This window comes from Bos javanicus, chromosome 21 (assembly GCF_032452875.1).
Source record: "Bos javanicus breed banteng chromosome 21, ARS-OSU_banteng_1.0, whole genome shotgun sequence".
In the NCBI taxonomy this organism is placed as follows: domain Eukaryota; kingdom Metazoa; phylum Chordata; class Mammalia; order Artiodactyla; family Bovidae; genus Bos; species Bos javanicus.
In genome coordinates this window covers 67441337-67462170 of record NC_083888.1, presented here as the reverse complement: position 1 = coordinate 67462170, position 20834 = coordinate 67441337, and the positions used below count along the sequence as shown (strand labels likewise).

The following is a 20834-nucleotide window of genomic DNA, read 5'->3' as shown; positions in this document are numbered from 1 at the left end:
CACCGTCGCAAAGTCCGCGGGAGGGCTCGGCGCGGGCGACCGTGCGCTCGCCCGGCGTCTGACAGGCTGAGGGGTTGGACTGACGGCGCGTCAGCTCCTCGGGAGCTGCCATTCTTGGCGGCTTCTGCGCTGGGCGGCCAGCGGCAGGCTCGGCCACGGGAGAGGTGCGGCGCGGACGCCGAAGGACGTTTTTCCCAAGGCGGGGGGGGCGGGTGTTCGGCCGGGCCCGGGGCGACGGCGGGAGCTGCGGAGTCGCGGGGCGTCAGCGATGAGGCGCGCCATGGCGCGGGCGGCACAGGTGAGCGAGGGCGGCCGCTCTCCCTCGGCGCGGGCGGTCCCCGGACGATCCCCGTCTCCCGGGTCCGGCCCTGCCGGAGTCGACGCCGTCCCCGCCCCGGGTCCGACGCGGCCGGGCCTGGTCCCGGAGCCGGCCGGGCCCGAGTCCCCTCCCTCCCCGTCGGCTCGCCCGGCCCGGCCCGGCCGAGCGCGCCCGCCCCCTCCCGCGCGGGCCATTGTGAGGTCAGGCTGCCGGGCGCGTCGTGGGGTCCGGGCGAGACGCCCGGAGCGGCCGCCGCGGCCAGTAGCTGCCGCCGCCACCGCCGGCCCCTTCACCGGCTGCCCCGTCCAGACCTAGCCGGGAGGGCTGAGAGGGATGCAGCTTGGGGCCCGGCTCCGGTGCCGCACCCCGTAAAGGGCTGACCTACCACCTGGCCACTTCACCCGCGGGACGCCAAGACCAAGCCCGCTTAGACCGCGTCTGGGTAAAGTGCCGGGAGGACAGGGCGAGAGGGGAGGAAAGAACCGAGGCAGCCCGCCGCTCCGGGGCCTCTCCGGAGGCGCGTTCTTGGCTGGGACACCCGCAGGGGATTAGTTTCGATTGAGCATCCATCCCCAGCCCGTGAGCGTTTGATAGAAACCCAAGAACGTGGGGGGAAAAAATGCGTTAAGCCACTCTGGAGCCTTAATGGGAGGCTGATGAATGAGTTAGTCATCGTTGTCTCATTGTCTTGGTGTGTGTTTTGGACGGGGGGAGCATAAACAGGGCCTAGAGGGTACCAGGCCTTCAAAGCCCAAGCTGGTGCCTTTATCATAATGCCAGGCGCCTTCCCTGTGGAATTTCAAGCCTCTGCAGGAAAGGTTTATGAGGTACAAAAAGGGTGGGGCGAGAAACAGGGCGTCTTTCTGGAAGTGTTTAACGGGTGGAGAGGCATGTAGAAACGGGGACTTCCGCGAGGGCCTGCGAACCCCATTGTTTGTTTCAGCGGCTCAGTTCCTTTTACAGGAAGCTAGGCCGGGTGGGTGGAGAAGGAAATGGCAACCCACTCTAGTGTTCTTGCCTGGAGAACCCCAGGGACGTGGGAGTCTGGTGGGCTGTCGTCTTTGGGGTCGCACAGAGTCGGACACGACTGAAGCGACTTAGCAGCAGCAGGCCGGGTGGGAGTGCTTAGATGCCCCCAAAAGGCCCGGAAGGTTAGAAGAGCTACTGGTTTACTTTCCACAAAGGTGCCCTGCTCTTGCCAGGAAGCAGCTTCCACTGTGACGACCTGAGGTGCTTGTGCTTTTTCCAAGCTGACGGCTCAACCTCATGCCATACTTATGTAGGCATACGCTGTTCTCTTTTACAACTGAGGAAAATTGAGGTTCCCGGGCCCAGCGCTCCAGCTTATCTTCCACACTGCAATAACCCAGTCTCAATCACTGCCATGTGGAGGTTGCTTGCAGGAGAGGGGTTGATAGACTGATTTCTGTGCTGAAGTGTGGTCTTTGGATTGCAGTGACAACAGGCCCTTTCGTAAGCATATCTTTTTAGAATGAGATAATACACAAGTACCATTCTTCAGGCTTTGTGGTGTAACAAGTTATTTTTGTCATCTTTTAGTGCTTGTGAAACTGAACACAACAAAAGTATGGAGATGGGAAACCAACACCCTTCTATTAGTAGGCTGCAGGAAATTCAAAAGGAGGTGAAAAGCATAGAACAGCAAGTACTTGGTTTCAGTGGTCTGTCAGATGACAAGAATTACAAGAAACTGGAGAGGATTCTCACAAAACAGCTTTTCGAAATAGACTCTGTAGATACTGAAGGAAAAGGAGATATTCAGCAAGCCAGGAAGAGGGCGGCACAAGAGACAGAGCGTCTTCTCAAAGAGTTGGAGCAGAATGCGAACCACCCACACCGGCTCGAAATACAGAACATTTTTCAAGAAGCGCAGGCCCTGGTGAAAGAGAAGGTCGTGCCGTTTTATAATGGAGGCAACTGTGTAACTGATGAGTTTGAGGAAGGCATCCAGGATGTCATTTTGAGGCTGACACGTGTCAAGACCGGAGGCAAGGTCTCCCTGCGAAAAGCACGGTATCACACCTTAACCAAAATCTGTGCCGTGCAGGAGATTATTGAGAACTGCATGAAGAAGCAGCCTTCCCTGCCGCTCTCTGAGGACGCACACCCCTCTGTTGCCAAGATCAACTCTGTGATGTGTGAAGTGAACAAGACCAGAGGCACACTGATTGCCCTTCTGATGGGAGTGAACAACAAGGAGACGTGCAGGCACTTGTCTTGTGTGCTCTCGGGGCTGATGGCTGACCTGGATGCTCTTGATGTGTGCGGCCACACAGAAATCAGAAACTATCGGAAGGAGGTCGTGGAAGATATCAACCAGTTACTGAGATACTTGGACTTAGAAGAGGAAGCAGACACCACGCATGCATTTGACCTAGGACAGAACCATTCCATTCTGAAAATAGAAAAGGTCCTCAAGAGAATGAGAGAAATCAAAACTGAACTTCTCCAAGCACAGAATCCTCCTGAACTGTACCTGAGCGCCAAAACAGAACTACAGGGTTTGATCGGACAGTTGGACGAGGTGAGTCTTGAAAAAAACCCCTGCATCCGGGAAGCCCGGAGAAGAGCGGTGATTGAAGTGCAGACCCTCATCACCTACATTGACTTGAAGGAAGCCCTGGAGAAAAGAAAGCTGTTGGCTTGTGAGGAGCACCCCTCACACAAGGCGGTCTGGGACGTGCTAGGAAACCTGTCGGAGATCCAGGGCGAAGTGCTCTCCTTCGACGGCAATCGAACCGACAAGAACTACATCCGCCTGGAAGAGCTGCTCACCAAGCAGCTACTCGCCCTGGACGCGGTGGACCCACAGGGCGAGGAGAAGTGTAAGGCCGCCCGGAAACAGGCCGTGAAGCTGGCGCAGAACATCCTCAGCTATCTGGACCTGAAGTCGGACGAGTGGGAGTACTGAACAGCCAGAGAGCCTGCGGCTCCTGATTCTGGTTTTGCACTTTATGCACACATCTTTGTATCTATAGAGAGCTTTCAGTTCATTGAGCCTAAATGTGATTTATACATGCATATATCAATCTCAGTATTTAATGATTTAAGCAAATTATATTCAGTATCTGCTGCTTTTGATGTTGCAAAACAAATATTATAGCGTATTAACTTTTGCATTTGGATCGCTATCCTTATGTTGTGGTGTGATTTTTTGGGTTTTTTAAAAAATCAGAAAATGAAATGGGGCAGGTTTTAAACCTTTTTTTTTTTTTTTTTAGCTTTTAAAACATTTTTAATGGTTGTTCAAGCATTAAAATACAGCTATTTCAGAATCTAGAAATATGTGATAAATACTAAGACAATTATGAAGAAGGGGGAAATTTTTGGATGAATAGAAGTAAGGTCCAAGCACAAACACAGCACAATGGTATGTTTTGTTATTATGCTAAATAAAGCAGGATTTTTTTTCACTCATAAAACCCAGTGGTCCCACCCAATTTAATAGGGTGGGAGTTTTTTTTTCTAGATGGTTGGTTCTTTGATAAACATGCTTTTGTTTGAAATACAGTGTCTGTATGTTCCCTGTACCCTGCCTTTGGGGGGGAGTCATATTTTTGTGAGCAATATAAGAAAATTATGAAAATTAGTAGCAAAAACACCTTTGAGACTGCAGCAAAGAAGGGATGAAGCACAAGCTGATACCTTCAAGTTGTTTTTGTTTATAAGCTCTAAACTTAAAATTTCCCTTAGAAATCAGTAAGGATAAGAACATTTAAATGAAGCTAATGAACTTTTTTAAAAAAAAAGATAAAACACCCACACCCATAGTAAGATAGTGAAAAATGGAAATCAGTTAGCAATTATCAGGTTATGCTAAAATAAGCAAAAAAGTCTGCATGTAGCATGATGGGCTTCCTCGAAACGGACCACCTTGCTCCACGTTCCTGATGCGTGTGAGAGCAGAGGCCATCAGTGGCTGCTCGGGGCCAGGTCTCCCAGCCTGTTAAGCTCCTGGCCCCTGCTGTGCTCCTTAGCTCATGTTCCTGGCACATGGATGTTTCTCTAGTGCCTGAAAGGGCCAATAAGGTCTATCACTGTGTGAAATTTTTCTTCTTCCACTAAAGGGTATACATATTTCTGTATATTTTGAGGAACCAGTTTTACAGTTGCCTATTGATGTGAACAAAAGAATTTCCCAAAGTTCTGAAGTGCCTTGCTAACCTGCTGCCCCAGCATCATAACAACAAACTGCTCGTAGTCACCCTCACGAAACAGTCCTATCAGAGTACATCTTTTGAATTCTGAAGTAACTCATTGTTTTCTTTCAGATATTAATTTGTTTGTAAACAGCTAAAAAATAAGGTGCATAAAGGAATAGCCCTAAATACCTAAAAGATTAAATGTGTAGCCCTAAGGAATTTTCACTTTGCCTCAGTACTGCCCAATAATGAAAAGCCTTGACGTGTCCTTCCTGCTAGAAATATCCTAGATTCATAGGATAGTGGGGTCAAAGGGCGGTTGGAGGTCTTTGGGTGATGAACCTCCCGTCTGCACATCCAGTGGGCTCTCGGTGCCCCTTATTGGTAGCTCATTCCAACCAAATGAAATCTTGAAGAGTTGTTAAATTCAAGCACAGTTTGAGCTATATCAGTGGGTGATCAAGCAGTAACCTCACTTCAGACGTACCCACATCCTGCACCAGGCCTCCTGCCCACGTTAACTTCAGATTTGAAAGTTCACTGTCAGCACTTGCTTTGAGTGCCCACCATTATCTGGAAGTCCATCTTCCCCTCGCGTTCATCTCCAGCAGTTTCCCTTGGCTCGCAGAGACGGGTCGGATGGCTCAGCTCTGAACGTCGGGGTGAGTACAGGATACTGAGCCGTCCAGTCATCTCGGATTTCTCACGTGGATTATTTTGGTCCCTGAGATAATCAGATCAGCCTTGAGTGACTGCTGAGGAGTGACGTTTCCTGACTTCAGTCTGCTCTAGCTCCTCGTACCTGATGGCCCTCTTCCCTCAATGAGCCCTCGCACCCCTGGGTTTAGCTTTCCTTGTCCCTTGTTGGGAGGTGTTGTGTGACCACGGGCTGCTGCATGTAATTTAAGCTGGGCTCACCGCATTGTATCTTATGATCTTACGTGAAGAGAATCTGTACTAGAAGTAAAACCTACTACCTGCCCCCTCAAAGTGTTTGGCCTTGGGTCTGCATTAAACTGTATCATACGTGTTCATGCAAAAAAAACGGCTGGCAATGTTTGCTTTCTTTACCTTCCCCTCAGCATGGCTTTCAGGTCATTCTTCCTCCAGGTGGACTGATCAGCCTGTGATGAAGTAGTCACGAGGATAAATGTAACCAATGTGTCTACTAAATACAATTTAGTGCTCTATTTTGCTGAATTGCCTTGGTATAATATATTGATATTTGACGTGATTTAGTATATTTGAAAGGTTTAACCAGTATTTTTGTCATTTATTTTACTTGGCCAGTTTTTAATGTTTTTTTGAGGCTCTTAAGTTTATCCTGTACATACAGGTTTTTCTAAACAAAGCTCTTTAGCTTTTAACTCATAGTATTTTTCTTGAGAATCATTGGAGAAATATTTGCCATTGATGTCAATGTGTAATACAGGTGTCATTCCAGTGTGTGGTTCCCATCCCCCTCCATCAACCGTGTGACTATTGTAATACCATGTCTGAAATAACTAAGTATTATTTTGAGATATACATAATAGTATACCCTTAATTATTGATGAAATAAACAAACAATCTCTTAGCTTACCTTTGCAGTGGAGAAAGGCTGAGTCTGAGGTGTGAGTTCTGTTCCCATGCTCTCACCTTCGGGTCCTGTCTGACTTGGGTGTGTCCTGGGCCGGGCAGGGGTCGGCGGCGCCTTCACTCGAGCTGGGGGCAGTGACACACGGAGGCAGCTGCCCTGAGCCCAGACCAGGGTTGAGGGGGTGGGTAAAGGGTAACCATTCCCGTTCAAACAACCCAGGAGGTGTGAGGGCCAGAGAACCGGAGCAGCCGTGGCCTCAGCCCTGCTTTCCTGGGGAGGGTGCCCTCTGGCCGCTGCGCAAGGCAGCTGCCCCAACATGTAAGAGGGAAAGCTCTGGGAGCATTCTGGAAAGAATGGCTCCCCGGAGAAAAGGTTTGAGTTAGTGTGCTGTGGAAACTCATTAATGGAGACCTACTTTTGACCATGTAAGTGTCTCCTGCTCCACCAGCCCAGCCAGCTGGGCAGCGGCACTTTTGACCAGGGAGTCCTTCCAGCGTTTCCAAAACGCTCAGGTGGTTGCCCCCTCGTCCACCTCCCAGCTTTGCCTCCCCGAGAACCTGTCGCCCTTGCTCATTACACGGGGGCAGCAGCTGGTTTGGCCTCTCCCTGCAAGCCCTCCTCTGTCTTCATGTTCCTTCCAGTGATTCAAGCGGAGAAGCCGTGCGTCCAGTCCTGCCCCACGGACGTGTGACCTGTGCAAGGCCAGGGCCGGGACAAACGAGTCATAGAGGTTCAGAAGAGACACTTGGGGGAGATTTGACATCTTCAGTCCCCTGCCACCCACCAAGCTGTGCTCTTCCCATCAGGCATGGGTTACCAACACGTGAGAAACATGCACTCGGCCCTGTGGGCTTCCTGTTGGCTCAGCGGGTAAAGACTCCGCCTGCAGTGCCAGAGACATGGGAGATGGGTTCAATCCCTGGGTCAGGAAGATCCCCTGAAGGAGGAAATGGCAACCCACTCCACTATGCCTTTCGGAAAAATCCCGTGGACAGAGGAGCCTCTGGGCTACAGTCCATGGGGTGGCAAAGGGCAAAGGGCCAGACACAAGAGAGCGACTGAGCACGCTGTCTCAACCAGATGCGGAGGTGGTGGGGAACTCGGTGACAGCCGTCCCGCCTCTGTCTCAGGCAGAAACACCTGGATGTCGGAACTGGGCAGGTGCATTGAGAGACAACGTGGGCGCCAGAGGCCAGGGAGGCTGAGGTTCAGGGCTCAGGGACCCCCGAGGCTGGTCAGGAGCGAGACAGCGGAGACCCCAGAGCAGGCTGGGTGGCGGTGTTGCACAGGGGCCGAGGGACTCAGCACAGCCGAGCCGGGCTCTGGCTTCTGGGTGCAGAAGCACCAGCTGTGGGCCCGTGGGGAGCAGATGCAGGTGTGGGGGGAGACCCGGCCGTCAGTGTGTCTGCCGGGGCCTCTGCTATCATTGCATCCTTCAAGCCATCACTGAATGAACCTTTCCATCTGCCGGGCCCTGTGAGAAAGAGCTGACATGCGTGTTAAATTCTGGGAACCCTTGAGGCGAGTTTTGGTACTAAATGTATTTCACTTGCCCAAGGCCTCACGGTGAACCGGGAGGGCAGCCCGCAGCCCATGCAAGCACAGGGCCCAGCCGGAGGGGCGCACCCCAGGCTCTGATGTCATCCACAAGGGCCAGCTGGACAGCAAGGGGCCGGAGGCACTGAGGGTCAGGACCCAGCAACTTGTGCACATCCCCCCGGGGAGTCACAGACCTTCTGAGACCTCGGGTCCCACGACTCCCTGTTTGAGAAACAACGCCACACCCTGTCTTCACTCCTGGGTCACAGCAGAAGGCTGCTTCTGTATAATAATCCTTCAAACTCCTGTGCCTTTTCCCCGTAGCCTCCAGCTTACTGGTCCTCACGCCCATGTGAGCGTGCCACCTCGTCCTCCAGGGGACTCAGGACACGGAGGGAAGGGTGCCAGGGCGGGCCATCTGTGGGTTCTGCGGCCTCCTGCCCATCCAGTGGGCATGGCCAGGTACCTGCCCCCCACCAGGGCCCACTGCCCGTCAGTCCCCGGCCAGGCGGCGCCCTCCCCAGCAGAGCCGTCTGTCCGTCCTTCTTGCTGCCTCGGGCCCTGGCAGGGGGAGGCGCTCCGGTCTCCTTTGGATGCACTCCTCTTTAGAAAGTGTCCTTGGCTCCTGGCACATATACACGTCCCCCAAAACACTTGCTGATAAAGAAAATGGAAAGTCTCAGATCTTTACATTGCTTCATGAACTGTTTAAAATCGGGAATTCCCTGGCGGTCCAGTCGTTAGGATCTGGCACTTTCACTATCAAGGGCCCGGTTCAACCCCTGGTCAGGGAACTAAGATCCTGCAAGCTGCATGGTGTGGCCACAAACCAAATCAAATCAACGACCCTTTTTTGCTCATCAGGATTCCAAAACCCTTGGTCTCCTGCGCCTGCAGCTGAAACCCTGGTATCACTGGCAGGAAATTGCCTCATGCCCACCTTGCCACCAACGCTGGCATGGCAGGAAGGCCGGCCAGGTTGGCATGTAACAGTCTTGCCTCTGAGCACCCGCCCAGCTGGGTGAGACGCCAAAGGCACACGGCAGCCCCCATGTGAGGGGCCCCGGTAGGGAGGGTGTGCTTATGCCCTGGGCCCCTGCGCTGGGGGTCCACCCTTCACACTGAGACTCCCAGAGTGGGGGACCTCGAGGCAGCATCGGTGCAGGGGCCCCGAGTCTGGAGCCGGGCATAACGGGAGGCCTGGGAAAACCTCAGCTGGGAGCAGGGGGCTGGGCGGGGGTGGGGCTGGTGAGCCACGGGCAGATTCGAGTCTCTGAAGACTAGGAGCTTTGTTGAATGCTCGCCCCAGTGGCAAAGAAGGGGTGAACTGGGAGCAGTGAGCCAGGGCAGGGGCCCGCAGGAAGGGGCAGCTAGAGAAGCAGGCAGAGTGAGGGAGCCGGGGGAGGATACTGGGAGCAGTGAGCCAGGGCAGGGGCCGCAGGAAGGGGCAGCTAGAGAAGCAGGCAGAGTGAGGGAGCCAGGGGAGGGTTCACAGGGGTGGTGAAGGTGGCGCCAGGGGCTGGGGCTCCCAGGGTCCTGGCCTAACAGCAGGAGGGTCTCCTCAAGGGGACAGCGTCACATAAGCAGTGCAGGGACCCCTGGGTCAAGCTGAGTAACCAAGTGGGCTGGTATTAAAGGTGCAAAGAGGGAATTGCCTGGTGGTCCTGTGGTTCGAACTCCGTGCAGTCAGGGCTGAGAGCCTGCACTGGGTCCCTCGTCCGGGAACTAAGATCCCCCAAGGTGCACAGTGTGGCCAAAAAAAAAAAAAAAAGAATCTAACAGGCCCAGAAGCCAGCCCTGTCCTAGGGTAGCGAAGACCCGGTTTCTGGCTCCTGGGCCTGAGGTCTTGTCGGCGCTGTCTGCAGCCTCCTCATGCGCAGGCCGTGCTCAGGGGCCTTGTCTTCTCTGCGAGGCCCAGGTTACATCTTTCCAGAAAAAGGCATCTAGCCCTCACCCCCGACCTCAGGTGTGCTAGGGGTGGTCCTGGAAGCGGGCCAGCGCGGTGGGTCTGGGGAAGAGGCTGCCGGCCAACCGACAGCTAGTGCCCGGGCCCAGAGGTGCAGCGGGGGAGGCCACAGACTGGACCCTCGGGGCCTCGCTGGCTTAGGGAGCTAAGGGCACCTGGAGGGGCCCAACTCCATCCTAGACCAGAGTTCCCCCCCACCCCACAACAGAGAGCCACCTTCAGGCGCCACTGGGACCCGGTGCCTCTGGAGTGGGAGACCCGCCAGGCCCAGCCCGCAGCCCGGGGACTTTTGCCCTGGACGGCTGTTTAGGGGCCAGAGTGTGCTCGGGCCAGTGTGGGCCAGCTGTCTGCCCCTGGGTGTTGGGGCTGGGGGTCCCCCCAGATGAACCCCTGGACGCCTGTGTGAGCCCCACTGCGGGACGCCTTCCGGGGCAGGTGGAAAGGGATGACCTAGAACGACCCGCCCCACGGCCGGGGTCCCCACAGAGCCGGGCCCGCACCTCGGGGCACCTGCTGCCGCGCGGCCGGCCCTTGGAGCGCGGCCTCCCGAGCCTGGCGCGCCCCAGCTCCGCGCCGCGTCCGCTTGTTGTTCTCTGTGCGGCCGCCACGCGGCGCCCGCGGCCCGGGATCGCGAAGCCCTGGACCCGCTCGGGCTGGGTCGGGGGAGGGCCCACCTGCCCTCGGGATGCTGGACAGACGGCCGCGGCGCCGCGTGGCTGCGGCTTCTGCCCGCGAGCTGGCCGCGCTGCTCCTGCGGGTTCCATGACCTGTCTCACTGCGACCTTGCGCTCTGCCGAATCCTTGCGGAGGCCGGGGCCTCTCGCACGTTCCTCTGACCTGCCCCTCAGAGCTGAGTACTCAGCGGGACCATCCCCAGCCGGGGTCAGTCCCCCGACCCACGGCTTACGTGGCACCATGCCGTCAGGTGGAGCCGGGAGGCCTGGCAGGCAGGGCAGCCTCGCCCTCTGCCTGCATCTATCTCCATGCAAGCTGGTCCTCCCTCCTGGGCAGTTGAGGACAACCTTCAAGCCCAAGCCAAACGCCACTTCCGGCAAGTACCACCCCTGCCTGGTGTGCTGGCCCTCAGGGCTCCCAGATGCTCTGGCCACGGACAGACAGCCACCCCCACCCCAAGCCGGGTGATCCCCGTCTGTTCTCTGGTCCCCACTGGGGCTCTTGTATTTTGAGGTCTAGGGCAGGAGGGCCCAGGAGCTGGAAGACCAGCAGCAGGTGGGCGAGCACAGGCTGGGGGCCTGGGCCCTTGGGGTCTGGAGAGGCTGCTCTGGGCACTGGGGAGGGGGGGCTGGTCCTCACCATGCCCGGGTGCCCCCCGTGTTCCTGGTACCCAAGGAGGCCTGTTCTGCTACGGGCCCCACTCCCCGCTGCAGGCCTCCCCGGGCTGTGTCCACAGCAACCATAGCAGCTCGGGCGACAGTGCGCCAGGCCAAGGTCCTGCACCCTGGGAGGCAGGCCTCTCGCCCCGTGCTGCCTGCGGGTGTGGGGGCAGAGGCCCCTGCTCCAGCCGCCTCGCCCACCCTGCCCCGGGCTCTGGTGGTGGCCCAGGGCACAGGGGTTCCTTAACTCCTGGCCCCCAGCCTGGCCTCAGGGTGGCACTGACCTGTGCCCAGGGCAGGTCTTGGTGACATTGCCACCTCAGCACCAGGAGCAAAGCCCTCTCCACTGCCCCTGTGCTGACGGGCAGCTCCCGCCTTGCCCTCCCCCTGAGGACCTGGGATGCTCGATCCCACCTCGAGCTCACCACCCGCCCCTCCATGAAACCCCCTCCCTCTGCCACCGCTCCAGCAGGCTCCTGCCCAAGGAAGCACGGGGTGGGGGCCCTAAGACCCGCTCAGCCTGCCCCAGGCCCACCTGCCCTTCCAGCGCCCCGTCCCGGGCCCCTCTTGCCGCTCCTCCACAGAAGCCGCACTGCTGGAGCCCCGTGGGGCCCAGGGTGGCCCCAAGTGAACCGTGCGGGGAGAGGGGGTCTTGAGTGACCCAAAGAGGCTTCGTGGACTGGGGAGGCCACGAGGGGCTCAGAGGTAAGACCCCCACGAACAAGCCTCAGCCTCCTGGGCCCTCAGGCCTTTACACGGAAGCCTGCCACTGCCAAGAGCTCAGGCCTTTCCCTGGCCCTCGGGATTCTAACGGGCGCAGAGCTCACCCCCAGGATGGAGGTGCTCCCGGGGGAGGGGAGCACCGCAGGAGGTACCTCGGAAGGATGCAGCCCCCCATGGGGGAGGAGCCAGCACACCCACAGACGGGGGAAGCGGGGACCCCGGGCCAGGCCTGCTGTCGGACATGGGCGGGGGCTCTGTGAGCCCGGCTGTGACCCTGAAAGGGGGCCTGGGAGTCTGGCAGCCCCTCCTGCCCGGCACTGCCCCAGGGGACCCGCCCTCCCGCCTCCCCTTGCCGGGGTCCTGGCCGGCAGGCCTTAGGGGCCCCGGGGTCAGCTCCCTCACTGAGGCTTTGACGTCAGCTGATGTCAGGCTGGGCCGCCCAGGGATGCAGGGCCTCTGTGAGCTCCCTGAGGCCCCGGACACCGCCAGAGGCCCCGCCGAGGCAGCTGCCCACAGGCCTCCACGGGCCACTGTCTGTGAAGCGGGTAGTGAGTGCCACTTCACCTTGGGGTTGAGGCCAGGGCGGGCGTGGCAGAAGCCCACGGTGTTGGAGCCCCCAGGGACCCGGGGCAGCCCCAAGTGAACCGCTGTGGTCCCGCTCAGTCTGCCCTTCAGGCCCGAAGAGCTCCTCCCCTCCCGCCTTCAGCAGGGCCTCCGGCCTTGAGGCTGTGAGGCAGCCCCTTGCCAAGGCCCCTGGGGTCCAGCCCTGGGCATTGGAGCCCCTCAGGGTCCCGGGGCATCTCGGAGCCGAAGCTCTGCACTGCAGCCTGCCTCCCCTCACTCCTGCTGGGGTCAGGCAGAGCGCCTCGTGTGCCCGCATGTGTGTGCTGTGAGCGTATGAACAGGTGTGTGGTGCTGTGTGTTCATGCGTGTGTGCTGTATGTGTGCTGTGTGTGCATGTGTGTGCTCTGTGTGCTGTGTGCTTGTGTGGTGTGCGCGTGTGTGCTGCGTGTGCATGTGTGTACATGTGTGTACCGTGTGTGCACTGTGTGCATTCACGTGAGTGCTGTGTGCACACGCATGTGTGTGCTCTGCATGTGCATGTGAGTGCTGTGTGTGTGCATACATGTGACTTGCGTATTCGTGTGTGCTGTGCGTGCATGTGTGTGTGTGAACATGAGTGCTGTGTGTGAAACAGTCCACCACAGAACCCCCAGAAGCCTGCGAGTGTTCGAGGGGCCTGGGGTAGAGGAGGGCTCCGAGACTGGGAACCGCCCCTGCGTGGGGCCGGGCCGGGCCGGGGAGAGACGCCTGGCAGCCAGCTCGAGGTGTCCTGGGAACAGGGCCCGGGAGGAAGCCTGCACAGCAGCAATGGCGGCGCCATAGCAACGCGGCAGGGAGCGCTGGCCTACTTACACCCCGCCCCCGCCCGCTAGCGCCCGCCCCAGGGAGGGGTGCACGGCTCCCAGGATGCGCCCCGGCCTTTGGGGGCTCAGTGCCCTGGAAGTCCCATGCCTGCTCATCCACAGGCAGGGTGATAGGACAGAACTGTCCTGCACCCGATGGTGCTCAGTCCCCTAAGGCTCCTCCCATCTCCTGGGGCTGGGCCCCAGTGGTTGCAAAAGGGCTTTGGAAGTTTCCAGCCCAGAAATTTCTGAGCTCTCTGTGCTGCTGGAGTGACCGCAAGCCCTGAAGTTCTCTGACCCCAACCAAACAACTGGGGCCAAGGCCCCCAAGTCAGGACAGGGTCTGGATGGGAGGGGCAGCCAGGAGCCCTGGGGATGGAGTCCTGAGCTTGTGCCTCTGCCTGCTCAGACCCCCTTGTGGCCTCTGGCCTCGGTGCGGACAGGACGCAGGGGCCAGATTCTGCGCACAGCAGGTGGGATGTGTGAAGGGCTGTCACTCTTTGAAGGAGAGCCCTAGGGCTGGACATCAGCCCTGCTGACAGTACCAGGCCTCCTGGGCCTGCCTCCTGGACCAGCCTGACATTCAGGGCCATCCCCCTGGTTGCCTCCGCCTGGTGCACTCAGAGCCTCGGGGCTGCAGACAAGTGTCTCCAGTGCTCAGGGAGACTCAGCAAGCCGCAGAGGAGATCTGGGGCGTCCATGGGGCATGCCTGTGACGTCCGTGTGGCCCACACCACTGGCCTTCTCGGGCTAACCCACCCAGCAGGGCCTCATGTAGGCATCATCTCTGGGGCACAGGAGGTGCCCTGAAGAGGGAGGGGGTTCTGGAGTGGGGGGCCCTGGGGACAGGAAGCCCTTGGCCCCACAGAAGGTGGCTGTCACCTGACACCCACCAGGTGTGTCTTCGCATTGAAAACCAGGTGCTCTCCGGCCCTCCCCTGCGTGAGGAGCCTGCGGGCGCCTGCTCCGTGGCCTCAGGCCTGGGCCCTCTCCGGGCGGGCCTCAGCTTCCCCACAGGCACAAGCGCCCACTTCAGGGCGGCAGATCCCTGCCCAGCTCCAGAGCCCAGGGGCACTGTGACCCGCTGTCCCAATTCCCCCTGCAGACTGGGAGCCCCACCCCACCTGTCCACTCACTCCTTCATCCACCAGATGCCCTCCTGCGTCCCAGGGCCAGTGCCCAGCTGGGAATGAATGAAGGTGCAGAGGGGAATGAATGAGTGAGGCCCTGAAGGGGCAGGTCGCCCTCCCGTGTGTGTGTGGGGGGGTTTGTCTGCACACGAGGGCGTGCGTGTCCTAGTCCAGGCGCCAGCTACAGTTGCCCTCCCCTCCCCACCCCTGCCCCCCCTAATTTATTCCACGAGGCCCCCGTGCTCCCCTACTCGCTGGCCCCCCGCAGGGCGGCAGCTTTGTCCCCAGGCAGATTCCCAACGGCCGGCTGCCTTTGGGAAGAAAGGGCCCTTCTCTGGCCGGCGGTGAGGTCACCAGGAGGGGCTGTGCTCACAAAGGCCACTGCCCCCCAACCCGCCCCTCTGGCAGCTGCCTCTTTGTGTTCAACTCTCAGCCGAGAAGAGACCCCGAGGGGCCCCTGCTCGGCCTTGGAGGCCCCAGGCTGGTCTCTGGGAAGTGTGGGGTGGGGTGGGGTGGGCGGGGACAGGAGCAGCCTCTCCCTCCCCCCGCGCCCACCGCCTCGCTCCTAATCAGGGACAGCCCCTGCTGAGGTGCAGACACGCGGATACTTTGCTGGGCAGCAGCCGGCGGGGGGGTCTCGGCCCGGTGGGGTGGGGGTCCAGCTGTCTGTCTGGGTCCCCAGGACTGGCAGGCGTCGGCGGGGGGGGCTCTGAATCCGTTACCTCCCCGGATCCCATGACTCCTGGCATGTGCACCTGTGCACTCATCTCTGCGTGTGTGTGAGTGTGTGCATATGTGTGTACATATGTGAGCTGGGGTGAGGGGCTTGCAGGCCTTTGTCCAAAACTGCCCAGCCGCCAGGGGTGGTGGGACTAGAGAAACCCCCATGCTCCTGCCAACCGTCCACAGTGAGGGCCCCCCTCCAGACAGCACTGGGCACCTCCTCGGGCAGAGACCTGGCGGGGGGGCTGGGGGGCTCAGCAGAGAAGAGGGACAAAAGCTGAGAAAGGGCAGGGCCAGCGCCGGTCCTGTGGACTTGGAGCTGCTGCCTCCGGGCCCACGAGGACCGCCCAGTTCAAGCAGAGCCCGGGCACCACCGAGAGGGAGAAGGCAGGCTAGGCGGGGTCCTGGACACCCATCTCTGGGGGCCGCGGGGGGACACGGGGGTCTCGGCTGCCCAGGTGGAGGCAGAGCTGTGAGGGTGAGGGCTGGGCTGGACCAGGAGCTCAGGGACTGTCGGCGGGGCGGGGGCTGCCAGCCCCTGCCCCAGGCGCCAGCTGGTGGCGGCCGGCCCAGAGCTCCTTAGCAGTCTCTCCACGGAGGGAGGAAGCAGAGCCGGAAGGGAGCCAACATGGCCCCTTGTCTTGTCCCAGACAAAAGCTGCGCGCTGGATGCCGGGGCCAGCCACTGGGGGTCTGGGGCCCTGCCAGGCGTGGCCGTTGGCAGAGCCGGCCGTGGCCAGGTGGGGTGCCAAGCCTCCAGGCTGGGGACGGGTTGGGGCAGAGGATAGGGTCCTACTGAGGCCTCTAAGCCCTGCTCATAACCCGGTGAGAGCCCTGTGCTTGGACCTGGAAGGACCATCAAGGAAGCCTGGTCTGCGAGGCCGAGGCCCAGCGGGGGCGGCCGGCCAGGAGGCCGGGGCAGCCTGAGCCGCGGGAGCCCGGGCCCACCAGCCTCCCACTGGGTGCCCAGCTCAGCCCTGGCTGTCTCAGGTGTCCTGGGGGCCAGGGGAGCGGGGGTGGGGCAGCCTGGGTCCCCTCTCCTCTCGCCCAGGAAGGTCTCCGGCCCGTCCGTCACCCTGGGCCCGGAATGTTCATTGTGCCTGTAGCTTAGCAACAGGCCTCGGAGGGCCCTGCGCCTCCACCCCAGGGCCAGCCACCCGCATTCCTCAGCCAGGCACTCGCCCCCGCGGGCCCAGGCCGTGCTCACCAAGCGTGTCCAGTGGCCCTGAGCCTTCCCATCGGCGTATCCTGGGTCCTGGGCAGCCATTGGCCCGCTGCTGGCCCTGTGGGTGCCCGTGATGCCTCATCCCCTGGTTCATGCCCTCCCCCCGCCCCCCTCACCCCCCAGATTCACCTTCTCAGCAAATGCAGTGACAGGAACAGGACAGACAAGTGGCATCGGGGGCAGGCGTGGAGGAGACAGACCAGGGAGGGGCGGGGGCCCGGGGGTGCGTGTGTGGGCCCAGGACTCCCCCAGCTGGGCTGTCCTTGCATGCAGATCTCACTGCAAGAGGGTGCAGGCCTCAGCTACTTTCTGGGGGCCAGGGATGAGGTCAGGCCTTGGTGGCAGCAGGGGACCAGGGGGCCAGGGCGGCGGGAAGGTCTGGCAGGAGGAACAGGGCGGGTGTCTGGAGTCGGACGGGCCAGGACAGGGGCCGCCTCGGAGCTCGGAGGCGGGCAGTGAGGGGTCCCTGCAGCCCTGCCCGTCCCGCCCTCCGAGGCAGGGGGGTGGCTCCTGAGGTCCACCCTCCCCATCCGCAAGTGGGCTCCCGGGTCAGCGGCCACTGGACCCGCGCTGGGAGGAGCAGAGTGCGTGGCTCACCGTGTGCCCGGCCGGCACCAGCCCGTGTGTCTCTCGTGGCAAACAGTGCGTGACCCATGGCTCCCTGCCCCAGCGCTGGCGACGCCCGGGACATGCCACTACCTTTGACTTAGGAGGAGTCTGGTGACCCTGGGCATTGACCTTGCTGGCCTCTTAATGGTTGCCTGGAGCACTGCTTCTTAAAAAAAAAAAAAGCCAAAAACAAACGTTTTACTATGGAAAATATCAAAGAAATGCAGAAGCAGAGAGAATCCCAGAGGCTGCCAGGTCTCGGGGGACCTGGATTTCAGCTCCCCCCTCCCCCACCTACGTTATTTTGAGGCAGACTGCAGCCACCCTGTCATTTCACAGTATCAGTAGCACGCCTAAAAGTCGTTCCCAAACCCTCGAGACATCCACTCGGGTTTCCAATGTTCCAGCTGTCTTATTTTGTAAAATAAAACATTTGGTTTGTTCAAATCAGAACCAAAAGAGGTCCCTGCTGCTCTCACTCTGGGATCTCAGGGGCCTAGTGTGATGAAGCCGCTGGGAGACACGATGATCCCAGAGGGGCCTGGGGCCTGTGTACAAACATTCCAACCAAAGGAGACAAAATTAACCTCTCGCTGACAACAGCATGGCCTTGGAAAGAGCCAGGTGGATGGCCCTGGAAGCTCCCCGAGTTGTGACCACATCAAAGTTTGATGAACGTCAAGGTTTTGTTTAAGAAAGAAAAGAGCAGTGTGAGAGGTCCCAGTTCCTCTGCTGGGGGTCACTGGGCCCTCCGCCCCCCCCGCCCCCAGCTCCAGGTGCAGGTGGTCAGGTGTGGGCCTGGGAATCTGCACTTCCCCGAGTTCCCAGGTGACGCAGAGGCAGCTGATCCAGGCCCCACCCCGCTCCGTAGCAGCTCCAACGTTTCCTGAACACACCCGCAGCCAACATTCAGGATCTGTCACCTGAAACGTGATGACTGCCTGGTGCCTTTGTAACGATTAAAGAACCAAGAACAGTGGCGAAAACGTCCACAGCAGAAAGATACGATACATGTATAGTTGTAGTGTTAGCCGCCCAGTCACGTCTCTCTGTGACCCGATGGACGGCCAGGCTCCTCCGTCCCTGGGATTTGCTAGGCAAGAATACTGGAGTGGGTTGCCGTGTCCTCCTCCAGGGGATCATATCTATATCTATCTCGGTCAGGGGTACCTGGGGCTTCCTCAATGGCTCAGTGGTAAAAGAATCTGCCTGCAATGCAGGAGATGCAGGAGACACAGGCTTGATCCCTGGGTTGGGAAGATCGCCTGGAGGAGGAAATGGCAACCCACTCCAGGATTCTGGCCTGGGAAATCCCACAGACAGAAGAGCCTGTGGCTACAGTCCATGGGGTCACAAAGAGTCAGACATGACTGAAGGAACTGCGGGCGGGCCAGAGGGACTTACCGAATGGCTACAAGGAGGGGTTTGGCATTTTAATGTGCCACTTGGTGGCAGGGCACCCAGGAGCCAAAGGGAACATGGGCTCAGAGAACCTGCGTCATCATCCTCCTCAGTCCTGTCAAGGCTACTGTGGGAGGAAGAGAGGGGGACATCAGGAAAAGCTGGGTGGGAAATAAGATGAAAGAGGTGAAGTTCTCTCCACATCTGCCAGATGGACCGCAGACTCGGCCCTGAGCTTCCTAGTGGCTGAAGCAGAGGGAACAAGATTTGCTAGACTAGTGTTTCTCAAGGAACCACCTGGGGCATCTGTTCAGAACACACCTTGAGATTCTTATCAAGGCTTGGGATTGAGGCCAAGCTTGAGATTCTTATCGAGTCCTGTGTCCACCCCCACCAGACACGCAGGGGCAGCTGCCCACAGACTGCATCCCGGGGACAACTCGGTGTCCCTGGGGGGAAGAGTGTGGGGGGAGCAGGACTCAGCCCTGTGCAGGGCAGCAGGCGAGGGCGGTCTGAGGCTGCCCCCCACCCAGCAGCAGCCCCACAACCTCCGCCTCTCCAGCAGGGTCACGTCTGGACGCTTCAGCAGTCGGCAGGGCAGGTGGCCAGCAGAGATAGAACCAAAGGCCAGGCGATGGGAGGACACTTCTGCCTCCCGGGGGTAGGGAGGGCAGTGGGGCAGGATTCGTCCTGGGGAGGACCGACCAAGACAGGACGTGGAGGGCGGGCGGAGCTTTGGATCCGGCCAAAGGCGAGGCCACGCGAGCCTGTCGCCTCCCCCGAGAGGCACGCTGTGTGCAGACACAGAGAGACGCGCCCACACCTGGCTGTGCGGGAGGGAGGGGCTCCGCCCAGGGAGGGAGCGGAGGGCGGGGCCTGAGGCCTGCCGGTGCCAGGTGAGGGGTGGGCACACGCGGCTTGGTGGGACTGTGGGTGCCCCGGGGCCACGTCCAGGCCTCAGGGCCTGGAGAGACCTGAGCCTCCTGCGTTCTCGGAGGGGTGGGGCCTCCCGCTGCCCACCGACACCTTCATCCTGCAAGCAGTCCGGGCGGGAGGCTGTGGGGGGCACCCTCTGGGGCGTGGCATGCCCCTGGAGTGCCCGAGCCCTGAGGAGTCGGGGAGCAGCGGGGCGAGCAGGAAGGAGGGAGGCGGCCAGCCAGGCGGGACGGCAAAGGAAGCGGGGGCAGGTCAGCGGACGCTCCCCACTCCGTCTGTCTCGACCCCCTCGGCTTCTAAACACATGCCAGCAGCCGGCCTGCCCTGCTCTTTGAAGGGACAGCTGTCGGGTAGAAAGCTGATTATCGTCCGGGGCTGGAGGCTGTGCCGAGCTCCCGGGAGCGTGACCCAATTCCGCGCTATTCTCAGCCTGGTGGGAGCGACTGCTTCCCTCCCACCGGCGCTGCCGCTTCCCAGGCAGCCTGACTTTGAAATGCCCTCGTCCCGAGGCCGGCCGGAGACACACACACGCACACGTGCTCACACACGGGGGGAGGGCGAGGCCCCGCGTGCCCCCCGGCCCCGGCCCTGCAGCTCCTCCCCTAAAATCACAGGGTCTCCTTCCACTGGGACCCGAGGTTAGACCCTGTGACCAAAGGCCTGAAAAGCGCCTGCATGACCGGGCTCGCCCCTACCGCGCCTGGGCCGCTGGCCGCGAGGAGCCGGCCCCAGGAGGAAGGGGAGGGGCAGTTTACATAAGCTCGGGCCCCACACGGGGAAGAGCCGGGTCTGGTCGGCCGAGTGCCGCCAAGCCACAGGCCCAGAGCAGCTGGCTGCGGCTTTAAGCCCGAATGCTTTTTTGGGAGCGGGGGTGGGGGGTGGGGGGTGGGGTGATTATTTGTTATGCAGCATGTTTGTGGGGACAGCTAACTAATACACCTACTTCTGAACCTGGGGGGGGCGGGTCAGCTGTGCTGCCTGCCCGTGCGTGGTCCAACAGCCTGTTTCTGGTTTAGTTACACGACTAGCTATAGGCACAGGGACTGGATGACCCGGATTTTCCAGAAGAGGCTCAGTGTCAAGTCTTCTGATAAACATACAAGTGTCCCTGAAGGTGCAAAAAGCTATCCGAGTGCTGCGAAGTGCAGAGGCCATGTCCCAGACGGATTCAGAAGCAGTCCTCAGATTCTGGCCTTGGCAAAAGCAAGATCACAGGTCCTCCTGGAGGCAGTGGTGGCTCCCACGGGTGCGGACCATCAGCGAGACACTGGACACAGACTGTCCACACATCCATGTGATGCTTCATCTCCTGGCAGCCATCCCTCCCCTGCACCCCCTAGGCAGGCAGGAGGGAGGGGGGATGTGATTCTGGAAGCCTGAGCCCTTAAGCGCATCCTCGGGAGGGCAGCGTGGGGTCTGGCCATCCCTGCTGGGGACAGGAGGCCTGCAGGGCCCCATCCAAAGTCCTTGTTCCCCTGTGACTGCGGAGGCCACATCCTGGCAAGGCCTTCTTGTTCCTCCCTGCCCCCCCTGCTTGCTTTGCTGAGAGCAGGCACTTCTCGCCTGCACTGTCTGTGCCTGGTTCCCCTGAGCCCTTGAGGACAGGACAGGCTGCCCTGGAGGCCCGGGTGCTCAGCGCCCCAGGGTGCTCAGCCTGTTTGCTGGGTGAGGCTGATGAAAGTTGCCGTGAGGTCTTGCTTGCTCCCTCTTGGGGGCACTGGGAGCCAAGACCTCTGGCAGGGCCAACCCCCCGACCCGAGACCCTCTCACCTGAGGCGCCGC

At 60.0% G+C, this 20834-nt stretch overlaps 1 protein-coding gene across 3 annotated transcripts; it reads left to right on the top strand.

Annotated features, from left to right (window-relative positions):
- Positions 1-208: 208 nt before the first annotated feature.
- BAG5 (BAG cochaperone 5) lies at positions 209-6063 on the top strand. Of its 3 annotated transcripts, none has more exons than XM_061395470.1 (2): positions 209-298; positions 1880-6063. In XM_061395470.1, the coding sequence occupies exon 2, from the start codon at positions 1908-1910 to the stop codon at positions 3249-3251; it is 1344 nt and encodes a 447-aa protein (XP_061251454.1). In that variant the 5' UTR covers positions 209-298; positions 1880-1907; the 3' UTR covers positions 3252-6063. The 3 variants fall into 3 exon arrangements, with proteins under 3 accessions (XP_061251454.1, XP_061251453.1, XP_061251455.1); XM_061395469.1 differs by lacking the exon at positions 209-298 and adding an exon at positions 542-761; XM_061395471.1 differs by lacking the exon at positions 209-298 and adding an exon at positions 1440-1792.
- Positions 6064-20834: the final 14771 nt, after the last annotated feature.

Bases quoted from the DNA above. Each gene is read 5' to 3' on its own strand.
- BAG5 (XM_061395470.1), top strand. From the start codon at position 1,908: ATGGAGATGGGAAACCAACACCCTTCTATTAGTAGGCTGCAGGAAATT.